This window comes from Martes martes (assembly GCF_963455335.1).
Source record: "Martes martes genome assembly, chromosome: 14".
Lineage (NCBI taxonomy): Eukaryota > Metazoa > Chordata > Mammalia > Carnivora > Mustelidae > Martes > Martes martes.
In genome coordinates this window covers 57,108,332-57,132,107 of record NC_137902.1, presented here as the reverse complement: position 1 = coordinate 57,132,107, position 23,776 = coordinate 57,108,332, and the positions used below count along the sequence as shown (strand labels likewise).

The following is a 23,776-nucleotide window of genomic DNA, read 5'->3' as shown; positions in this document are numbered from 1 at the left end:
CTACCTCTTGATGGGATGAGTGTTAATAACACATGAGAAGAGCAGATGAGATCGGAATGTATTGTTGGAAAATATAATCTGACAAAATGCCTCCTATCAGACGGAGGAAGGTCTCTTCTGTTCTAATGTTACTGGTTTATATAGTGAATCAATAGTGAATTTTCCAAGTACTTTTCCTGCATCCATTGAAGGATTTTCTCTTTTATGCTGTTATTACTGGAAATCACACTATTGACTTTAGATTGTAAAACCATTTGGTAATCCTAGAATAAATTCAACTTGATTATGCTATAATAAACTTTTTATGTATCACTGGGTTTAATTTGCTAGTATGTTGCCTACTTTATTTATTTAATTTTTTTTTAAGTAATGTCTACACCCAACTCATGACCCCAGAACCAAGAGTTGCTTGCTCTACTGGCTGAGGTAGCCAGTTCCTGATTTGCTATGTTGTTAAGAATTTTTCCATCCTTACTTTTGAAAGATACTGTCTGTATCTTTCAGCACCGAACTCTTTAATTTCAGCTCAGGTCTTGATTTCAGGGTTGTGAGTCTTTTCAAATTGTTCTTCCCATGTGCCTTATTTCTCCCCACTGAACAAAAAGTCTCCAAAAACATGGACTGAGCCATCCTTCTTCAATAAACATCATTGAGCATCCATTATGGTGCCTCACCCTGTCCTCCTTATCGGGGATGAAGGCAGAGCTCAGCCCTTGAGAGAACCAACTGGGGGGACATAGGTAAACAAGCAGTTACCATAAAGTGTAGGACATACTCTATTAGAGAAATACCTGACGTTAGATGCTGTTGGACATCCAAATCAGACTGAAAGTACAGCTAACAGACTTCCCAAGGTAAGCCATCCATAATGCTGATAATGCCTGACACACAACAGGTGCCGAACAAATGGATGTTAAATACCCAGAGGGGGAAGAGGGTAAGATATTATTTTTTTTAAAGATTTTATTTATTTATTTGATAGACAGAGACTGCAACTAGTCAGAGAGGTAGGCAGGGAGAGAGAGGAGGAAGCAGGCTCCCCGCTGAGCAGAGAGCCCGATGCGGGGCTCGATCCCGGGACACCGAGACCATGACCTGAGCCGAAGGCAGAGGCCTTAATCCACTGAGCCACCCAGGTGCCCCGAGGGTAAGATATTGTTATGTATACCTATTAACTTTTCTTTTCTTATTTTTTTTTTTTAACTTTTCTAACTCCATACCCTTGTGAGCTAGGAGTGGTACCTCACTTATCAATCCCTATGGGACAATGGTCTGTCCCATTCTATAGATCAGAGGGCTATTCCCACAAAAGGCAGGAAGAGTAACAGTGGAAATCAAAACAGAAACAGTCAATCCTCAGTGGAAGATAACCTGGCAAGATACACTTTGGGTCATCAGTCTGAAATAAATCATATAAATATAGTCACTATTTTAAATACTCTTACATTCTGACTACTTATGTTAAGCATTTGTGCTTCAATGATGTGAATAGTTTTTTTTAATTTAATTTTATTTTTTCAGTGTTCCAACATTCATTGTTTATTCACGACAATGAACAGTTTTTTTAATAATGTGAACAGTTAAAAAGGAGAAATAATGGCCAAAATACAAATAAAATTTATTTTTAATATCCTATGTATTCTATAATAGACATAGAATGCAAATTTTTATTTAAAAAAATATTTGCAGTCCTCTTTTATTGATAACATAACTGAGATAATTATTTCATACATTTAAATTATCTTGAAATTTGATAACAATATTTAGCTACAATGTAGCCCAGAAATGAAAATATACAAAATAGTTTTAAGAACACATGTATTTCTACTTGTGGGTACACTTACAAATCATACAAAGATACATATTCATTTTAAAATAAAGACTTTGAAAATGAAACCAGTTCATCTAATTTTTACCAAGTTATGACAAAAAATCTTTTATGCAAACAAAATTAAAACTGAAGCAGAAATAACACTTTCAACTTAGTTTTCTAATACATCAATTAGATGGTAACTAGACTTACTATGGTGATTATTTTGCAGTAAATACAAATATTGAATCATGACATTGTGCACCTGAAACTAATATATTGCTATATGTCAATTTTACCTCAATAGAAAAATTATAAAGTTAGAACAGTTAAAATAGTTTGCATTGATCAAAAAGAATCACATCAATTCTACAAATCACTACTTCTGAGGACAGAACCATAATTGTTCCCTTCTCATTTCTGTCATGCTTACAATAAAAGATAAAAGGTAATCAAAACACAGTAAATGGAATTCTTATATTTTAAACCATTTTAATATAAAGAATAGTAATTAAATCATGTCTTACACTTCTACTTAAGGTTATATTGCACTAAAATTATTTTACATGGAAGAACTAGTTGATGTATCGTGACAAAATACCTTACATTCTTTGACATACACATCTTATATTAATGGATATTTCACAGTCCACTTAAATAAATTTTCTAGTGTATACCAAATCACCTAACAAAAACAAATTTATAACGCTAATCTGTTTTGAGAGCAAAGATATTCAGTATTTATTATTACTGCCTTTGGGAAATACATTGACTTTTAAAAACAAATTTAAGTCAGTCATAGTACCTAGTACCTAGTAATAACATTTGAGCAATACCTGAAAATTCTTCATTTATTGTTGAGTTTCTACAAGGCTAATTTTTAAATACAACATTTATTTTATTTAAAAACAAAGAGAAAAGTGTCAGTCCCTTTATGCAGTGGAGCAGAATTATGAGAAAAGAGATAATAAGAATAATCTTCAATGCTGGCATCTAAACTACGTGTTTGTAAGGTTTTTTTTTTAATTTTTTTATTTTTAGTAATCTCTACACACATAGTGGGGCTCAAACTTATGATCCCAAGATTAAGAGTCACATGCCCTTCTGGGTGGGCCAGCCAAGCACCAACCCCCCAATATGTTTAAGATATGTTTTACATAACTTAAAAATTCAGTTTTCACCATTCTGCTGCAATATAACCAAGCCTATTTATTATAATAATAATAACCAATCGTAGAGTCTTTGAAAATCATGATTATAATTAAAGCTTGGAATTAAAGCATGATAAAGCCAATGGCAACCTCTTAAATCCCATTTTAAGTTAGTTCTACTTCCAAGTAACACTTTAAAATAGTTTCAAATAACCTAACTGATTAGCCAGCATCAGCTTAGGAATTTTTTTCAGTGTTCTAAGGTATAACATTTGGCATCAAAAAGCACAGTAAGCACTTCTGATTTGTGATGAATAAAAAAAAAAATCAAGTACTAAAAAACCAGTGGTTCCTGTGACAAGGCAAATATCCCCCTTCAAGTAATGTTCCTCCTAAAATTAAAGTAACATTTCATTTCTCCCTCTGAGATTTTATTAAGAAAAAGAAAACATGATTTTCTTTAGTTGAGGTGAAAAAACTGCTTCATAAGTTCATATGTTGTGAAAGCCACTGCTTGAGAGGGAACACAGCGAATGTAATTAAGAGATAAACCACGATATAATCCTTTTCGAATTCCATGGTGTCCATAGACATACTTCATAGTCTCCCACATGGTACTGAAAGATAATGATTAAATGACAAAACCATTATACCCACCTTGAAGAGACAATTTCAGGATCCATAATAGCATTTTTAAAAAGATTTTATTTATTTATTTGATAGAGAGACACAGCATGAGTGGGTCAGAGGGACAAGCAGACTCCCCGCTGAGCGCCATGCCTGGATGGATACAGGGCCCAATTTCAGGACCCTGACATCATGACCTGAGCAAAGTCAGATGCTTATCCAACTGAGCCACCCAGGTGCCAACCCTCCCATAACAGCATTTTTTTTTAATTTGACACAGAGAGAGATCACAAGCAGGTAGAAAGACAGGCAGAGAAAGAGGGGGAAGCAGGCTTCCTCCTGAGCAGAGAGCCCTATGCAAGGCTCGATCCCAGGACCCTGAGATCATGATCTGAACCAAAGGCAGAGGCTTAACCCCCTAGTCACCAAGACACCCCATAACAGCATTTTTAAAAGAAGCCAAAATGCCATCTTAAATCGCTTTAGGAAGGCAAGTGTAAAAACAAGCTGAAAATAATATAATAATAAAAAATTTTTAAGGGGCGCCTGGGTGGCTCAGTGGGTTAAAGCCTCTGCCTTCAGCAGGGAGCCTGCTTCCCCCCTCCCGCCACCTTCCTCTCTGCCTACTTGTGATCTCTCTCTCTCTGTCAAATAAATAAATAAAATATTAAAAAAACAAACCACCAAGCTGAAAATTCACAATAAAGCAGCAATTCATTCCAAACAAGTACAAGCATTATACACAGAATTGCCAGGCTCATTAGTCCAATCTATTTTGTTTGGACTATGTCTGTAATATTTACTGGCAACACTATCTCATAATAATATCTGGACAACTAGTAAGACCATAGTCCTATTTCCCTACTCACTTTAAACATTACATTTCCTCAAGACAATGAACAATGACAGAGAACTTACAGGCACTTTTCAAATTCTGGAAGAACAGTTCCTAATTGCATTCGCCGACGAGTTACATCAAATGGGTAGCTAGAAGAAAAAGGCAGGACTTAAAAATGATTTTTAGTGTTCTACTCAACAATTATTGAATACAAAGCCCTATATATTATTTCCTTAGAAAATAATGTGTTCCTATGTTTTTATTGTTTTGGGAGTCCGTATATAAGCCCATAAGGTCTTGCTTTTGCTTATGTGGTTCCATTGGGTTAGATGATTCTTCTTTCTCAGCATTACAATACAGTGTTCTATTCATTCCTCAAGGCCAAATTAAATGCTACTTTCTGAAGATTCAAACTGGGTATTTTTCATTGTTGGAAGCTAAGACACGGTTTGTCAACGTTGGCACTATGAACATTTTAGGCTGGGTAATTCTCAATTGTGCAGGGTCTGTCCTGTGCTGTAAGTGCCAACTACATGGCCTCTGCCAACTACATGCCAGCTGTGACAGTCAAAATTGTCTCCAGTCATTAATAAATGTCCACGGGGGGCAAAATCACCCCCAGATGAGAACCACTATTCTATGAGTATTCAGCAAGTCCCCCTGTATACAGTAGACTAACAAAAATTTTTCCTTAAGGACAAAAACCAACAATACACATACTGCATTTAGAAGACAGAGAAAATGCTATGTAAAAAAAAAAATTACCTGAAATGAAATTTATAAAAGTAATCTCTTATAGGAGTGGGACCACAAGTGATTTTTTAAAATTACTTTTATTTTGCTAATATTGACTACTTGTGTTAGGTCCTATGCTAAACAATTTATGTAAATTATCTCATTGTATCTTCACAACTATGTGAAGTAGGTACTATTATCCCAACATTAGTCAATTGAATCTTAGAGACATTCCCCAGCGTGACAAAGCTGTTTTCTATTTTCCTATTCCATGGTACGTACTATATACCTAAATGATATATAACAAAAATAATAATATACTTTTATATACATTCTATTTTCAATGAAATGTTATAATTGAAAAGAAACCATGTTTTTTAATCGAACAGTTTAAAAAAATAACATTACCAGTCACTGAAGCTCCGTATGTATTTCAATAGCATCTCCAGGAATTTTTTTTTTTTTAAGATTTTATTTATTTATTTGACAGACAGATCACAAGTAGGCAGAGAGGCAGGCAGAGAGAGAGGAGGAAGCAGGCTCCTCGCTGAGCAGAGAGCCCGATGCAGGGCTCGATCCCAGGACGCCGGGATCATGACCTGAGCCAAAGGCAGCGGCTTTAACTCACTGAGCCACCCAGGCGCCCCTCCAGGAATTATTTTTTAAGGGGGATAGTAAGAGGAAGAAACTTTATGAGAATTAAGGGACAAAAACCTCAACCTGAAGGATTCAGTTTCCAAACAGGGAAAGACATATGTGAGTACAAGGAATTGGTTAGTAGAAAGGAGAGAATGGAAGAAGACCAGGTACAGGGAGTAGAACAAGGGAAAAAAACGGAAAGAAAGAAAAAGCACATTAGGTAATGTTCTACAGTAAAAAATAAGATAGAGTGATAACTGGGAATGTGAAAATTGATTTCAAGATATTACCAGGGCTAGAAGATTAATAGTTATCAGTAATGAATAAGAAAGTTAGGAGCTGAAGATTGTCACCAAGAGGAAGAGAAGAAAGTACTACCTGGACTATGGAGTTTGCACTGTCCAAGTAGAAACATCCAAGAGCTTGCTAGAGAAGTAATGGAGAGTCAGTAACAAAGACTTAAATAGAATTTGTTTTCTGTGCAGAAGTGACCACTGAAACCATAAAGATAGATGAGCTATTCTAGGTATTTATGGAAAGAGCAGAGGACTAAAGTCTGGCTGGGCCTTAACAAATCAGCATGAATAGGTAGCAAGATGAGGATATGAATCAAGAAAATACTGAGAGAGGTTACTGTTCAAAAACCCAGAACTAGAACAACTGAAAGGAAGCAAAAGAACTGAAAGGGAGCCTTCAGATTTGGTAAGAGTCAATAGGTGTAGAATACAGTTTAAGAAAAGAAGTGGGAAAGAAAAGACAAATTTTAAGGATCTAAATTGGAAGTGAGTAGTAAAGAAAAAAGGCAGTTAAAAACAAGAAGAGAATCAGGGAGCTGGAGGGTTTCTGAAAATGAGCAAGGTTCCACAGTCAGGTTTATAAAAGTAAATCATACACCTTTCTTCTTGACCTTCAACCTCGTACAATCGGCTTCCACACAAAGGTACACTGAATCTGCTTTTGCAAAGGTGATCTTTTCATTATAATATCTAATAAACACCTTACATTTTGGTACTTATTTTACTTTGACTTTTTCTTACCATTGGACACTCTTTTTTTTTTTTTAAGATTTTATTTATTTATTTGACAGAGAGAGAAATCACAAGTAGGCAGAGAGGCAGGCAGAGAGAGAGAGAAGGGGTAGCAGGCTCCCCGCTGAGCAGAGTCATGACCCGAGCCGAAGGCAGAGGCTTAACCTACTGAGCCACCCAGGTGCCCGGATACTCTTTTTTGTCTTTGTGACATTACCTCTTTTTCAAGATACTTCTCAAGTCAGAGAAAGCTTTTCTTCTTGTTCCTGAAACGTTCCTGCTTCCCAGTGTGCCAGCCTCTTTGATCTCATCTCATCAATCTCTCTTGGGCTGGGAAATTCTTGGAAATCACCTTCCCAGTTACAATATAGTAATACCTTCGTCTATATTCCAACTACAACTTCTATTAAGATATAATTCTATTGTATTGCCACTGTCTTAAGAATATAGGCTTTTTGAAACAATAACTTTGTTTTGCCTTCAGCAAAAGTCCTAAAGTCTAGTACACTGCCTGGCACAAAGGAACCCTTCAAGATTTAGTGCAAGAGAAGTGTCTCCTTACACACACACACAGCTCAGATTTCAGAAACTCATAAAGGCAAATTCATAAGAAAATATGTATGATGACCATACTTCATAATTCTTTCTATCTTGCTTTTTTCTTTTTTTTCATTAAAAAAATTTTTTTAAGGATTTTATTTTTTTAAAGGATTTTATTTTTAAGTAATCTCTACACCCAATGTGGAACTCAAACTTACAAGTCCAAGATCAAGAATCACATCCTATATGGACTGAACCATCCAGGTGGCCCTCTTTCTTTCTTTTAAATGAATGCACAGAATTCTGGATGGGTTCAAACTAATTTGGTCAATTTGGCACCTAATTATTTACAACATGCTTAAAGTGCTACATCTGGAAAAATGCATTAGATTACAGCTTATGTTCTGCAAGGGATCCTGTGTTTAAATTATCTATTAGAAAAAATAAAATGATTAAATAATGCTGAAAATCAAGACTGAAACTGCGATTAGATTGAATTAAGTTGATGAAGAAACTTACGATATTGTCTGTGCTATTGCTCCAGCAACACCACCACAAAGTAAGTTTATGTGGGTTTTCAAAACTAAGACATTAGGATTGTCTGATGAAGGTCTGCCAAGAAGGGTAGGAGCATGGGAAAGCCCAACACTCTTTAAGGTACCAAAAGTAAAAAATGAAACACCTGAAAAACAAAATATAGATTCACCACAATGCTTAATATCACATGAGTCATAAAAAGACACTATTCTTCATAATAAACAATTAACTCAAGGAACAAACTATACATTTCCTGATTTCTGATGTTTGGCTTATTCTATAAGAAAAAGGTTTAATTAACATTTATAAATAACCTAAAGATGACAAAATAACCACCTACAAAAAGTATAGCCATGGTTTTCATACACTAATATATACTTCAGTTTATTGAATAAAGGCAGTAGTTGGTTATAAATGCCACTTTATATATTAATAGAATTAAATAGTTTCCCAGGTTTCACATGGGTAAAAGTTAAAATTCATGACTAATAATTACGAGTAAATATGACAACTTATATTCACATTAACAATGATGGTGATAAGATAAAAAAAACTTCAGGAGTGACAAAGAATTGTTATTTTAACTCGGCGTCTAATTTTGTCTTCGGGGAAGAGTTGTAACCATGAAAGAAATGATCATATTGGATCACAAGACATGTGAAATCTAATAAATATTAATTTATCAATAACATGTACTTGGTGCTTGCTGAACATCTACATGATTTTATAATAGACCCATTAAAGTCTATATTAACAAAATCAAGAATAGAATTCAAGCAATTCTAATAACTAAACATTACTCAAGATAACTTGGTATCTACTAAATTGTAAAATATGTTCAAAATATTCTTGATGCTTAACAAGAAATGAGCACTAACAAAAATTCAGTCTAGGAGAATACCTCAATATATACATTTATTCTTTATACAAAATTCTTATTACAGTATTTTGAATTGATGATATATAATTTTAGAATATTCATATACTTTTATATTTGGGAAAGCTATTTTAAAGACAATCTAAAATCTGAAAAGGCTCATAATGAGGAAATTAATTGCAGGTTAAAAGTAAGTTAAAAAAATTAGAAATATCTAAATGATGTGGAATAGTATTCACTGAAATATGACATTTGTGAAGAATATTCAAATATATGAAAAATGTTTGGGGAATGGGGAAAAAATGAAGAAACAAAATTATGTATATAATATAATTAGGTTAAAAATATTTTAAAAACAAAAAACCTAGAGAAGAAAATAGAGCAAAAAATTATGAAGTTCTGCTTCCAACATAACAGCAATCTAGGTACTCTGAATGACTCTGTCATTGCTACTGGACTTCCAAAAAGGCTGAGAAGGTCTCCAAGAACCCCAGCATCACAGCCTTCCAAAAATATAAGCTGGAGCCCACTTGGGAGTTGTGGGCCCATGAAAGAGGTGAAGTGACTCTAAACAATGAAGCCAATAGCAGAAAGCTATTGAGATGGATCTTGCCACTGGGTCTGCAGAAGATGGAATCACTGGGTCTGAAACTTGGGAGATTAAGATCAAGTAATGGGCTCATAATTAAAGACCAACAACCACAGAAAGGGGCAAGTAAATTTATACAAAACAGTGGGTAAGAGTTCAGAAAATAAGCAAACAAGAAAGACATTTTTAAAAACATAAAAAGAAAAGCCCACAGGTAGAAATCAAATAGCAAAGTATAGAAACAAGTACAAATTTTTTAAAATATCCAGTTACATAATGATTGCAAAAGGAATACCTAAAACACAAAGACATGACAAAGTAGCAAATAAAAAGCTGAAAAATACTCTAGGCAAATATTCATAGTTTTGTTTTAAAAGCAAAAGTGTATGGTTATGCTTTAAAAGAAAAAGCATAGAGAGGAGCTGAATACTGAAATACTGTAGATGAAATAAAGTGGATTTGCTTTAAAACAATTTGGGATGAGAGTGGAGGGAGTATTTAGGGGCATAGGTGAAAAAAGATTAGTAATGAGTTGATCATTGCTGAAGGTAGGTGCTAGGTGCATGGTGGCTCAGTATACTATTATCTACTTTCAAACATGTTTGAAAATTTCCACATTTTAAGTAAAAACAATGAATAAAATAAACTCAAGGGATACAGCTGAAGTAGGATTTAGCGGGGGAAAGCCTTTATTAGGAAAAAAACCCCCAAAGGTTGAAAATGAATGAGGTAAGCATCCAGCTGAAGAATAAATCTGAGGAAGAAGGAGATAATTAAGAAATGAGTAAGAATCAATGAAATGGAAAATAAAGGTAGACTAGAGAAGAAAACAAAAGCCAAAACTGATTCTTTGCAAAAATCTAATAAATGATTAAACAAATAAAAATGAAAAAAGGACAATAGAACAGATGTAAAAAAATACGAAATAAAGGAAATTTTTTGTCAAAAAAAAAAAAAGGAAACTAAAACAAAAGGGTCAAGTTCAAAATGGTAAAGAAAGGTATGAATTACCGAAAATGGTCCACAAAAGATAGAAAATCTGAATGGTCCTACAACCATTTAAGAAATTAGACCAGTATTTAAAAATCATCCACAATGAAAACTTTCAAAAAACAGATAATTCTAATCATTTTATTAGAGATTATTCCTGAAGATGGAAAATGAGGAAATTCTCAACTCATTTGTAAGACCTATATAACTTTGATACCCAAACCACAGAAGGATATTACAAAAAGAAAATTAAAAGCTAATCTCATTTAGGAATACAGATGTAAAACTTCTAAGAACAATTAGCAAACTTAATTCAACAGGACATAAAAAGGTCATTTTGTCATAACCAATTTGGGTTGATCTTAGAACACCTTTGAAGACCATTCATCATATTAACAGATTAAAGGAAAAAACTATATGACCACATCCATAAATGTAGGAAAGGGTGTTTGATAAAATTCAACATCAATTCACATAAATTCTTACCAAAACTTCCTTTATGCCATATATGAACATTATGCTAAGTAAAGCAGTATTATAAACAATCCCTTTAAAATCATTAAGGAGCTAAAATGCCCAGTAACTTCACTTCTGTTCACTGCTGTATTGTAGGTCCTTAGCTGTTACAGTAAGCTAAGATAAACATAAATAAATAAGGAAATAAGAAAAATGGTATTATTTGTACAGGATATGAATTTCCCACACAGAAACCCGAAAGCATCTATAAGTAACGTAGTGGCTGGCTATAATATCAATAAGTAGGATAACGGCTAGCTATAAGATCAGATAAAATTAAATCAAACAACAAACTGAAATGCAATTTTCTAAAAGACACAACACAGCTTATATGATATCTATAAATATATCTAACAAAAATGTGCAAGATCTGTATAAAATTTCATTCAAAATCCCAACAAGGGTTTTTACGCCATATCAAAAACTGATTCTAAAAAGTGCATAGAATAACAGAATATCTATAGTTCTTACTTTCCTTAAAAAAAAAAAAAAAAAAGGTTTCCCTCTCTCTCTCTGCCTCCCTCTCTGCCTGCTTGTGATCTCTCTCTCTCTCTGTCAAATAAATAAATAAAATCTTAAAAAAAAAAAAAAAGAAAAGAAAGAGAGAGAAAAGGGGCGCCTGGGTGGCTCAGTGGGTTAAACCTCTGCCTTCGGCTCAGATCATGGTCTCAGGGTCCTGGGATCGAGCCCCGCATCGGGCTCTCTGCTGGGCGGGGGGCCCGCTTCCCTCTCTCTCTGCCTGCTTGTGATCTCTCTCTCTCTGTCAAATAAATAAATTAAAAAAAAAAAAAGGTAAAGGGACTTGTCCTACCAAATATAAAGATTCATAAAACTGTACCTATTATGTTTAGAAGTACCACTGCAGATCACTGGGGAAAGGAGGGGCTATTTAATAAATGGTCATTGATCAAATGATTATCCTTAAAGAAGAAAAAAATAAACCCAGAGTGAATAAGGACTTGAATACAAAATGCTAAAATTTAAAAATCATTCTTAGAAAAGAAGAAAGGATCAAGATTCTGCCAAATTTGAAAATACCTGCATATGGAGCCATTCCTAATATAGTGGGCATCAGGCCTCTGTAAAATCCAAGGAAACCTCCTTCCTTTTGAATGAAGAAAAATTAGAAGTAAGATTACATTGTGCTTAGTATGAAAACATCAAAAAACAAAAGCATACATTCCAATAAAAAAATTATTTTGGAACCCCCCCTGAAACATAGATGTGTCATAATTATTATTAATATCAATAACCATAAACAAAAGAGTTTAAATAACATCAAATTAACAGTGGAACTTGCGACTCTTGATCTTGGGGTCAAGAGTTCAAGCCCCATGTTGAACATGGAGCTTACCTAAAAAAGAGGGGGGCACAATATAGGTGAGAAAAGTAAATATGAAATACCTTTGCATAAATTGTTTTGAATGCATGAATAATTCCTGTGTAAGTGTGTTCCCCTTTCACCTGGAATGCTAGGCGTACTCTCACCATGTCAAGAGGGTAAGTACAGATAACTGCTGTCATACCTGAAAAAAAAGTAGAAACTTAAATGTAAAATCATATATATGTATATTCCTATCATTAGGAGTGCTCTCGAATTACAGCAATGTTGAAAACCCAATGCAATAAAAAATATTACTGATAGAATATCATCAGCTGAAAAACAACGTTGTAAGCAAAGGGTCAGTCTGTAAAGTCTTTTCAAATTCTTCTCACTGTGAAGTTTTATTATTAACACAAAAATAGTACTATGAGTATTTTTTTTAAATTCTATTTCTTGTCTATTCCCAGGTAAGGTACCAGAAAGAAAAAACCATCTCCTAGCACTAGGCAAGATATTTGACTTTTTATTTACTGTCTCTGATCCTAAAATGAAGAGATGTTTTACTTACCAAAGGAATTATTTTTTTGTAAGATTTTTATTATTTGAGAGAGAGTGAGTGCACGCACAGCGGCAGGGGGAAAGGGAAACGCAGAAGCAGACTCTGCACTGAGCAGGGAGCATGGCTCAATCCCAGGAACCTGGGATGATGACCTGAGCCAAAGGCAGACACTTAACCCACTGAGCCACCCAGGCGCCCCTTGGAATTCTCATAAAAATATTTTAAAGGCATTTTTTTTAAACTTCAAAGCAGGAACATTATTTTCTTCTTAGTATTTTTGTAAATTTTTTTTTAAGATTTTATTTATTTATTTGAGAGAGAGATAGGGAGAGAGCATGAGGGGAGAAGGTCAGAAGGCGAAGCAGACTCCCCATGAAGCAGGGAGCCTGATGCGGAACTCGATCCGAGGACTCCGGGATCATGACCGGAGCCGAAGGCAGTCGCTTAACCAACTGAGCCACCCAGGCACCCGTATTTTTGTAAATTTGTTGTTGATGAAATGTAATAAAAATATAAATGCTCATAGTCTAGAAAAATTTGTTTTAGGAATAAAAATAAGCAGATTTAGTATTAAGTTCTAGATTTTCATCAATATATAATTTTCAAATTGCATGAACTATGCAGCTGGGTTATTTTTTAATTAAATAATGTGTTTTTAAGATTATTACTTTTTTAAGAGTCTCATGCTCTACCGACTGAGCTAGCCGGGCTAAGATTATTACTTTTTTAAAATTTTATTTTAATTCCAGTACAGTTAGCATAGTGTTAGTTTCAGGTATACAATAATAGTTTCAACAACTCTATACATTCTTAGGAGCTAGAATATTCTCTAGCTCTATCGATGTTGTTGCAAATGACAAGATTTCATCCTTTTTTTATGCCTAAAATAGTATTCCAGTGTGTGTATGTATGTCTCACATCTTCTTTATCCATGCATCTATTGATGGATACTTGGGCTGCTTCCATAATTTGGCTTTTGTAAATAATGCTGCAATAATCATAAGGGTGCATACATCCTTTGGAATTAATATTTTTGTATTCTTTGGGTAAATATGCAGTAGTGGAAATACTGGATCATATTTATGATCTACTTCTAATTATTTGAGGAACTTCTATACTGTCCTCAACCAGTTTGTGTTCCCACCAACAGTGCACGAGGGTTCCTGTATCTCCATAGCCTTGCCAATACCTGTTTCTTGAGTTATTTTAGCCATTCTGGTCAAAGTGTGAGGTGATATCTCATTGTAGTTTTGATTTGCATTTCCCTGATGATGAGTGATGTTGAGGATCTTATGTGTCCATTGGCCATCTGCATATCTTCTTTGGAAAATGTCTGTTCATGTCTTCTGTCCATTTTTTAATTGGATTATTTGGGTTTTTTTATGTTGGGTTGTATCAGTTCCTTATATATTTTGGATACCAATGTTTTATTGGATATATCATTTGCAAATGTCTTCACCCATTCAGTAAGTTGTCTTTCAGTTTTTTGATAGTTTACTATGCAGAGCTTTTTAATTATTATTTTTTAAAAACTTTTTTAAAGATTTTATTAAATTATTTGAGAGAGAGAGAGTGAGAGACAGCATGAGCAGGGTGAACAGCAGAGGGAGCAGCAGAGGGAGAGGGAGAAGCAGGCTCTCCACCAAGCAGGGAGCCCCCTGCAGGGCTGGATCCTAGGACCCTGGGATCATAACCTAGGGGAAGGTAGATACTCAACCAATTGAACCACCCAGGCACCTGAATTTATGTGAAGTAATGTAATTTAATTTTAAATATGAGCAATACTTTAGATCAAGATTAGCCTAATGATGGTCAGAACAGGTTTGACTGTGGAAGAAAAGGCTGATTTATGATTAGCATATCTGTGGTATAGCTGTGACATTTTAAACCTTACATTTTTAGTTTGCCCATAGCAATAAAGACTATGTGCCAAGCACACCATATCAGGTGCCTTACAAATACCACTTCTAATACTCACATGCCAAACACCACCAACAATACTACAAGGTAGAAGACGGATATTATTTTTTTAAAAAGATTTTATTTATTTGACAGACAGAGATCACAAGTAGGCAGAGAGGCAGGCAGAGAGAGAGGGGAGGGGAAGCAGGCTCCCTGTTGAGCAGAGAGCCCGATTCGGGGCTCGATCCCAGTACCCTGGGATCATGACCTGAGCTGAAGACAGAGGCTTTAACCCACTGAGCCACCCAGGCACCCGAAGATGGATATTATTATTACTGCTTTACAAATTCAGAATATTGAGGTTCAAAACAGTTAAGTAACTCTACCTAATTCATAGTTTTCTGTATCAAAGAGTAGGATTCAAAACAAAGTTTTCTGGTTCATCCCATGACATATGTTGCTTTCCTGTAATTTTGTTTTATTATTCAACATTTGCTTAGTAATTTCTAAACTTAATTTTTTATTTCAGAAATTCTAGTTGTCTTCTTACTTCCTTCAGATGGCTTAACTTGAAATAACTGAATTCACAAAGTGGCAAATGATAAATTGGTAGAAAATGAGTGCATTCAGAAATCAGAAATGGTAAACAGGGCATTAGCTTAAAAGTTGCAAAACCATGAGTCAGAAAAGTAATTGGCAAGACCGTAAGTCAGAGTGAGGAATGGGCATAACCTAATTGTACATCAGAGAATGGCAAAAAATAATGCCAACGATTAATGGAATGCTAAACTTGTGATCTAGTTTCCCAATATTTTAGCCATTTTTTTAGAAGATTTTCATTTATTTGACAGAGAGAGAGAGATCACAAGTAGGCAGAGAGACAGGCAGAGAGAAGGGGGGAAGCAGGCTCCCTGCTGAGCAGAGAGCCGGATGCGGGACTCAATCCCAGGACCCTGAGATCATGATCTGAGCCGAAGGCACAGGCTTAACCCACTGAACCACCCGGGAGCCCCTATTTTAGCCATGTTTTCATATATTTCTTTTAAATTTAAAAAAATCAATCGAATCTCCTAAAGAAAAACAAAACCTGTTAACATTTGTTAAGAAAAAACAACGGGCGTTGGGGGGGCGGCACCTGGATGGCTCAGTTGGTTAAGCAGTTAAGCAGTTATTAAGCGGTTAAATGTCTGACTTCAGCTCAGGTCCTGATCCCAGGGCCCTCAGTTGGAGCCCCCTGTCGGGCTCTCTGCTCAGTGGGAATGTGATTCTCCCTTTCCCTGCTGCTCCCCCTGCTTGTACTTCCTGTCAAATAATTAAATAAAATTAAAAACAAAAAACCTTTAAAAAAAAACAACAACAGGGGGTGCCTGGATGGCTCCGTTGGTTAAGTGCCTGCCTTCAGCTCAGGTATTATCCCAGCATCCTGGGATGGAGCCCCACATGGGGTTCTCTGCTCAGCAAGGAGTCTGTTTCTTCCTCTCTCCCTCTGCCCACTCATGCTTCCTTTTCTCTCTCCATCTCTGAAATAGATAATAAAATTGGGGAGCCTGGGTGGCTCAGCCAGTTAAGCATTTGCCTTCAGCTCAGGTCATGATCTCCGGGTCCTGGGATTGAGCCCTGCATCAGGCTCCCTGCTCAGCAGGGAGTCTGTGTCTCCCTCTCTCTCTGTGGTTCCCCCTGCTTATGTGCTCTCTCTGTCTGTGTCAAATAAATAAAATCTTTAAAAATAATAATAAAATATTTTTTAAAAAAGAAACAACAGTTTAAAAAAAAAAAAAAAGAAAAAAGAATAAAGAAACAACAGGCCCAAAATGGAGTCACTTGCGCTAAGCTCATATCACCAGACCAACTCTTTTAATACTTAACCTAAATGCAGTTTCAACCTTCTCCAGGAATGTGCCCACTCTTTCTTTATCTCTTCCCCCTTCTGGTTATAAAAGTCTTCCAGCCCTCATTTCTACTTGCTAGATGGGATGCTGCCCAATGATGAGTTGTTGAAAAAGCCAACCTGATCCTCAAATTTTCTCAGTTGAATTTTGTCACAGGGATATAAAAATCACCAAGTTTTGTTATTGTTTTTCAATATTCCTGAAAATAACTTAATGATTTCAATGTAATTTTAAGCCCTGGAATGTAAGCAGAGAATTCTTAATAATTTTGCACTCTGAAATCTTGAAAACTAATTAGTGACTTTAAATGTTTACTTATTTTTGGAATGAAGGGGAGGTAAGAAATATTCTTCTGATAAACATATTTTACCCTTCACTCTAAGTATAAAACTATGAAGCCCTCCACAGGGCTAGATGTAGACTTCTACAAATCCTAACTATGGAAAAAGATTATGATGTCTTACATTGTTCAAACTAAAAATAATATTACAGTATGAAATAAATTTGAGGATATCCAACTAAGTTCTGATTTTCCTCACAACGACTATATTAATGCTTTTTCAAAATACCAAAACTCCCTGCTTTGCTGGGGACTTACGCAGGGGTATAGTCTACCTATCAAGTAATCTAGCACCAGCATTATTTTCTTGGTTTGAACTTTTCTCATTTCAACTAATCTATTTTTTATTTTTAAACTATTTATTTTTGACTTATGATCAAAATTGATCAAATCATCAAAAGAACTTATAAGTATGGACTCTAGAGTGAGCCTGATTGAGTTCAAATTAGACTCTACCGCTAACTAGCTATGTGACCTTGAGCAAATTACTTAACCTGGGTGTCAACTTCAGACTCTATGAGGGTTTTTATGAAGCTTAAGGGAGTTAATATATGAGTTAATATATGTAAATAAATGCTTAATATAATTCCCAACATATACTAAATATTATATCTAAATGTTAGCTGTTATTATTCTCCCAGTCTTTTTCAAGTTATTCATTTTTTTGATCCTTTCTTTTGTGAACTAAATCATTTGTCTGCTCTTTTTACCTGAATTCTTCCATTCTCAATCACTTCCTGCACATCAAGAATTCAAAGTAAAAAAATTTTTTTTAATAATATAAAAAGAAAAAGAAAAGAAAAACAATGAGAGGACTACTGGAGAAGAATTTGTAACAAAGTGGGAAGTCAGCTTGACTGCTGGTAATCAGACTGACATATATATCAATCATCCACATGGTGACTGGGGTTTTTCAATCCATAAACACAATGTCTCCCATTTTGGCCTTTTTTCTATACTCACATATCTCTTCCTTACTATTCTAACTAGCACTGCTTTACAGAGAGGCCAAAAAAGTCCTCCAAGTACAATAAAGGGAAATCAGAAACTACCTACCTCAGATAGTGGTGGTGATATTTTTCTTCTTCCCCCATTTTACAACCACAATCCAATACAGGAACCAGTATATCTACACCTACCAGGAAGCAACAAGACTCAATCAAGTTGAGATGTGCCCGCAATTTTTGTATATGTGCAAAACTTCTCTTTCCCTCCCTTAGTCAAGAAACTGAGGACTTAATGATGAATCCAGACTGACTGAGACTGCTTTTTCCCTAGATTCTCACCCTCTTATTGTCTCCATAGTATAGAATCCAGGAATTGTGATAACCAAAAACATACTTTAATCAGCAGTTAGATTTTGCTGATTTACAAAGCTTTGAAGAGCTCAACACTATCTCATAATCACTGTATAAAATACAAAAATCATATGATTGCAAATTATATTTGTAACCATGATACTAAAGAAAGATAATTCTTGGTCATTAAAACTTCAGAGATTATATTCTGAAAATATGACAAATATGAATTTTTTTAAATATGAATTTTTTATTCTGTTCCAGCAAGAAGCATAAAGAACTTCTTAACAAAGGAACTAACACTATAATGCAGAGGCAGTAGAGGGAAGATGAAAGAGGACTTCAACCACCTCCATTTTGACCTCAGTCTGCACTTTCTAATTGCTTAAGTTCTTTCCAGCTTATCTCTTAACTCAGGCAAAAGACCAAGTGGGCAGAGCATCCTGTGAGCATCCCTCAAGCAGTAACGGCCCTGAGCCAACGAGACCCCGTGGGATTGACATCACAACAATGATCGTCCTACCCTTTACTGCCCACGTGCATGTATTCACCGACCTTTGTCCACAATTTCCTTATATCAACCTAGAAGTATTTTCAGCCCTTCAAGACAGTCTTTGAGATGTTAGTCCACTGTATTCCGGATAATGGCGTCACAGAAATAAATTCCTTTCTTGTTCTACTGCCATCCCCTCCTCTACCTTTGGATTTTATCCACAGCACGTGGCCAAACCTGGTCTGTTTGGGAACCCTGGAGCCAGGTGCTCCTGTACCTCTGAGCCCCAGCTACAGTTCTGGTGAGCCAGTCAGGAGCTATACTTCTGATTTACCCAGCCCTCTCAGAACTCCCCAGAAGAGAGCAGTTAGCTGTGGCAGCACCCCTCACCTCCCTGTGTTTCCTGAGCTAGTGGCTGTGATAGGTCTGAGTCAGCTACCTGCGGCTACTTGCTGCTGAAACCTGTTTCGAAGACTTTCTTTCTCAGTTGCCCAGAACTGGCATCAACTGTCTTAAGTGCATTTGGTGAAACAGAGAAATGAATTAGAAGTAGCAGGCTACTTGAAATTTGGCTCCTAGTAAGTTCCCCCCAATAAATGCCTATTGGACCCTGTACTTCTTTAGTTCCCTGCTATTGGGTTCTTTCGAACCATCTGTCAGGTTTTCATAACCTATTTGTTCAGGCTTGCATAGCTTGGAGTTGTGGCAGAGGCCACTGAAATTTGTGACGGTACTGATGGAAAGAGGAACAATGAGAAGTAAACAGGAAGCTAGGGTACATATTTGGCAGGATCTCTGTTGGAATTTGTACCTATGTGACTGTATGTACCAGATGAGAAGTAATATTTCTATACCCTTTCAAAGCCTCCTAGAGAGAATATTGGCTGACTGGTCTACTTTTAATTATAAACCTACAATTAAGAAGAAAATGATATTCTAGTAACACCATCTGGCCTATGTACATGTTAAGCTCAGAGGAAAGATGGCCACTGAATGGATCTCTTGAACTCCTTCCTCCCATTTGGTTGCCTCCAAATAGGGGGTTTTGGTTTGGTTTTCTTAGCTTTGTCTAGGAAGCCACCTGGTTCAGCTGGTGAAGCTCTGACTTCTGGGGAGAACCAAAAACTAAGAAGCCATTTGGTTCATTCAGTCAGTGAAACCCCTGATTTCTGGGGAAGAATGAATACTAACGGAGGTACTCTTGGTTTCATTTAGTTATCATTTTGTTTCTTCTGTGTTCTTTCTCAACTTTTGCCTAGGAAGATAGGGAATACGCTTTCTGCTCCCGAAGAAAGTCCATTAGGACATTATTTGAATAAATGGTGCAGAGGGCTGAAACACAGCCAGAGGAAAAAAGCCTGGCTTGGCAAAAGGAAAGACAGGAGACAGAGATAAAGGAATGTTAATCCAAACTTTCAATCTGTCTCTGGCCTTGCCAGTGGCTCCCCTGCACCTCTGCCTCAGCCTCCCTCTCCTCCAGCTCCTGCACTACCACTGGCTAGCCAGCTCCTGTACCATCCTCAGCACCTCCAACACCATGGGCTCCTGCTCCTCCTACCCTTACTATCAAGGAGCAAAAGGCACCTCAAGCTGTTCGGCTACTTCCTCATGAGGTTCAAACTGAAGCACCTCCCAAATCAACATGAAGAGGCCCAGAGGTTCCCCTGGACTTAAACCACCCAGTTCAGATTTCCTCACCGGAGCCCCAGGTAAAACTGACAGCGGGGAACAAAACTGATTTTTTAGAGGACGTGCAACATACTCAGTATCAAAGCTAACTCAAGATAGTTGATTTAATTAAAATAAACGTGTCTTTAGAGTTACCAGTATTAAATATAAACTTTCATTCTATCAAGGTTTACTAAAATGTCGAATAAATTCACGTTCTCTGTTGCAATTTGTCAGTAAAAAGATGACTTAAAATGAAGATCAATTTTGTCTATCTCAAAATTTTCATAAGTAATTGTTAAGGACAAGTAGGCTGAATAAATAAAATGGTACAAGGATAAGAATACACTTTTGTTGAGGGAAAAGAACATAATTTTGTCCTACAATGAGACTGTCCTACAAGAGACAATAAATTTCTCTTATTTAGAGAAAGAAAGCTTACAACTAAATCTAAATGTATAAAGGAAGCTGCAAGTATGTGAAGTAGAATCTTTGGAAAAGAATTTTAAGCATGTTCAGAACTGACTAAGATTGGAATGAATGAGTTTCTTTGTTTTTTTGGTTGGGGGGATAGGAGGGTGGGGTGGGGAGGAGGCAACGGGAGAAGGAAAGAGAATCTCAAACTGGCTTCAGGCACCCCATGAATAAATGAGTTTTAAAAGTATATTGGGGGGCGCCTGGGTGGCTCAGTGGGTTAAAGCCTCTGCTTTCAGCTCAGGTCATGATCCCAGGGTCCTGGGATCGAGCCCCACATTGGGCTCTCTGCTCAGCAGGGAGCCTGCTTCCGCCTCTCTCTCTGCCTGCCTCTCTGCCTACTAATGATCTCTGCCTGTCAAATAAATAAATAAAAATCTTAAAAAAAATAAAAAATAAAGTATATTGGTAGGGGTGTCTTCCTGGCTCAGAGAGTAAATTCTGTGACTCTTGATCTCAGGGTTGTGAGCTCAAGCCCCATGTTGGGAATAGAGCTTACTTTACAAAAGTAAATAAATAAAAATAAAAATAAAGTGTACTCATTAAAAAAATAAAAGTACATTGGTGTTAAACTGAGATTTGGCTTTTTTCTCTGTTAAAAACACAAAGTTCTGGGGTGCCTAGGTGGCTCAGCAGGTTAAGCAAATGCCTTCAGCTCAGGTCATGATCCCAGGGTCCTAGGATCGAGCCCCATATCAGGCTCCCTGCTCAGCAGAAAGCCTGCTTCTCCTTCTCCCTCTGCTTGCTGCTCTGCCTGCTTGTGTTCTCTCTCTGTCTCTCTGTCAAATAAATAAATAAAATCTTCAAAAAAAAAAAAAAAAAGAGACAAGGTTTTCTTAGATTATTGGTCTGGTCTTGATAAGAAATTGTAAAAAAAAGAGGGGCGCCTGGGTGGCTCAGTGGGTTGAAGCCTCTGCCTTCAGCTCAGGTCATGATCCCAAGGTCCTGCGATCGAGCCCCACATCGGGCTCTCTGTTCCTCAGAGAGCCTGCTTCCTTCTCTCTCTCTCTGCCTGCCTCTCTGCCTACTTGTAATCTCTGTCTGTCAAATAAATAAATAAAATCTTTTTTAAAAAAAAAAGTGTTTTCCTTTCCTTTATCTGCCCAGAAAAACCAGTTTCTATATTTTGTCATGATCAGGTCTTTGATTACTTAACAAAGTTAAAACTTCATCAATATTAAAGGAGCTAAGTTTTGCTAATAACTATACAAGCTTCTATAGAATCTTTTATTGCCACCTTAAACAGATAATTAAAATTTTGGTTTTATAACAACCTATAATCTTGTTAAGGCAACTACTTTAAAACCTTCTGAGGTTTTGGGGTGTCTGGCTGGTTCAACTGGAGGCAGGATTGGGAGTTCAAGCCACACATTGAATGTAGAGATTACTTAAATTTTAAAAAGGTTGGGGGGGGGATGCCTGGGTGACACAGTCAGTAAGCGTCCGACTTTTAGTTTTCACTCAGGTCATGATGTCAGGGTTGTGACACTGAGCCCCACATTGATTGAGCTTTGCACTCAGCAGAGTCTGCTTAGGATTCTCTCCCACTCTTTCTGCCCCTCCTACTCATGCTCGCACTCACTCTCTCTCTCAAATAAATAAATAAATACTTTTTAAAAACCCAAATAAACGACCTTCTGAGGTTTTTAACAAACTTCCCAAGATTCAAATTCTAACTAAAGGTGTTTTGACTAATTGGGGTTGTTTATTCGGCATGTTGGGTTACAGGGGAAGCGCTGTCAAACAAATGGTGATAACCTTCTTAGGTTACATTGTATGAGTAAATGCTATAAGTGTTCCAGAAGTTATATGAAATCTCTAAAGTTTTAACATGTCCTGGTATAAGGTCATCACTTGACATTCTAGTTACGGAAATGTTGTGTCACCGAAGTAACTGCATTTCCTTGTCAACTGCACTATAATGAACTGTCGTCCAGTATTTCACCATGTCCATCTTTTAGTCTTAAATAAAAGATTTCATTTATTTATTTGAGGGAGAGAGAGAGAGTACAAGCAGGGGGTGGGACAGGGAGAGGGAGAAGCAGACTTCCATTTGAGCAGGGAGCCCGATGTGGGGCTCAATCCCAGGACCCCGGGATCATGATCTGAGCTGAAGGCAGACGCTGAACCGACTGAGTTACCCAGACACCCCTAGTCTTTTGCTATTTATAGTTATTGTTCTGATGCTCTTGAAAACATGTTTCATCTTCAAGGAGATTCATGAAAAGGACTTTGTGGCAAATACAGGTTTCTGACATCTTTGAAATCATAAAACGAAACTGGGTAAGAATTTCCAGCACTAATGGAAAAGCTGCATTCAATCAGAACAAGAATTAGTAACAGGGACTAAATGAATTGAGAAAGATGATTATAGTATTTATAACTCTTCTTTGAAACATAGCTGTTTCTAATGTTTGCTTCTCCAGATTTAAGGAAAATTTTTCTCTCAAAATATCTGACTTACAGAAATATGATAAAATATTCCTTTGTGAACAAATTGAAACATTTATCTTTACTGCCTACCTGAATCCTCCAAAATTCACAACATTGAGTATTCTTTCTTTTAAGGCAATGAAGAATCTGTTCTCCTTGTAACAGGACACCATTGGAAACATCGATTACTTTGTCAAGACTTTGACTGGAAGGTCATATTTAGAGAAAGACATGCATAGACTCAGATATGACCAAACAGCTTTAAAGAACTAAGGTTAACTTTATGGAGCCAATGGAGCCCCATGGAAATGCTGACCTGATCTTGCTAACAAAGTTCCCAGCAATCTTACCCGGTGAGTAAAGAAGGTCACTCCCTGGTAGATGCAGGAACCTCGGGCTATTTGGGGGACTTGAGAAGAATTCACTTAAATTTACAGGTATTGTAGGCAAATCTGATCGCAAGAATTTGGTTTGACTTCTGGCCTGGCAAGGTTATTGAAAGTTCAGTCTAAAATTCCT

At 36.4% G+C, this 23,776-nt stretch overlaps 1 protein-coding gene across 2 annotated transcripts in view; it reads right to left on the bottom strand.

Moving 5' to 3' along the window:
- Nucleotides 1–1,598: 1,598 nt before the first annotated feature.
- SLC25A16 (solute carrier family 25 member 16) overlaps nt 1,599–23,776 on the bottom strand; it is a 48,563-nt gene continuing 26,385 nt past the window's right edge. The window contains exons 5-9 of one of the 2 annotated variants that reach the window (XM_080823471.1): nt 12,282–12,403; nt 11,916–11,982; nt 7,888–8,050; nt 4,507–4,575; nt 1,599–3,578 (exon numbers count right to left, since the gene is read on the bottom strand). In XM_080823471.1, the coding sequence (XP_080679597.1) occupies nt 3,422–3,578; nt 4,507–4,575; nt 7,888–8,050; nt 11,916–11,982; nt 12,282–12,403 (578 nt within the window). In that variant the 3' untranslated portion in view covers nt 1,599–3,421. Of the gene's footprint in view, nt 3,607–4,506; nt 4,576–7,887; nt 8,051–11,915; nt 11,983–12,281; nt 12,404–23,776 lie in introns of both variants that reach the window. The other variant, XM_080823472.1, reaches the window with a different exon arrangement.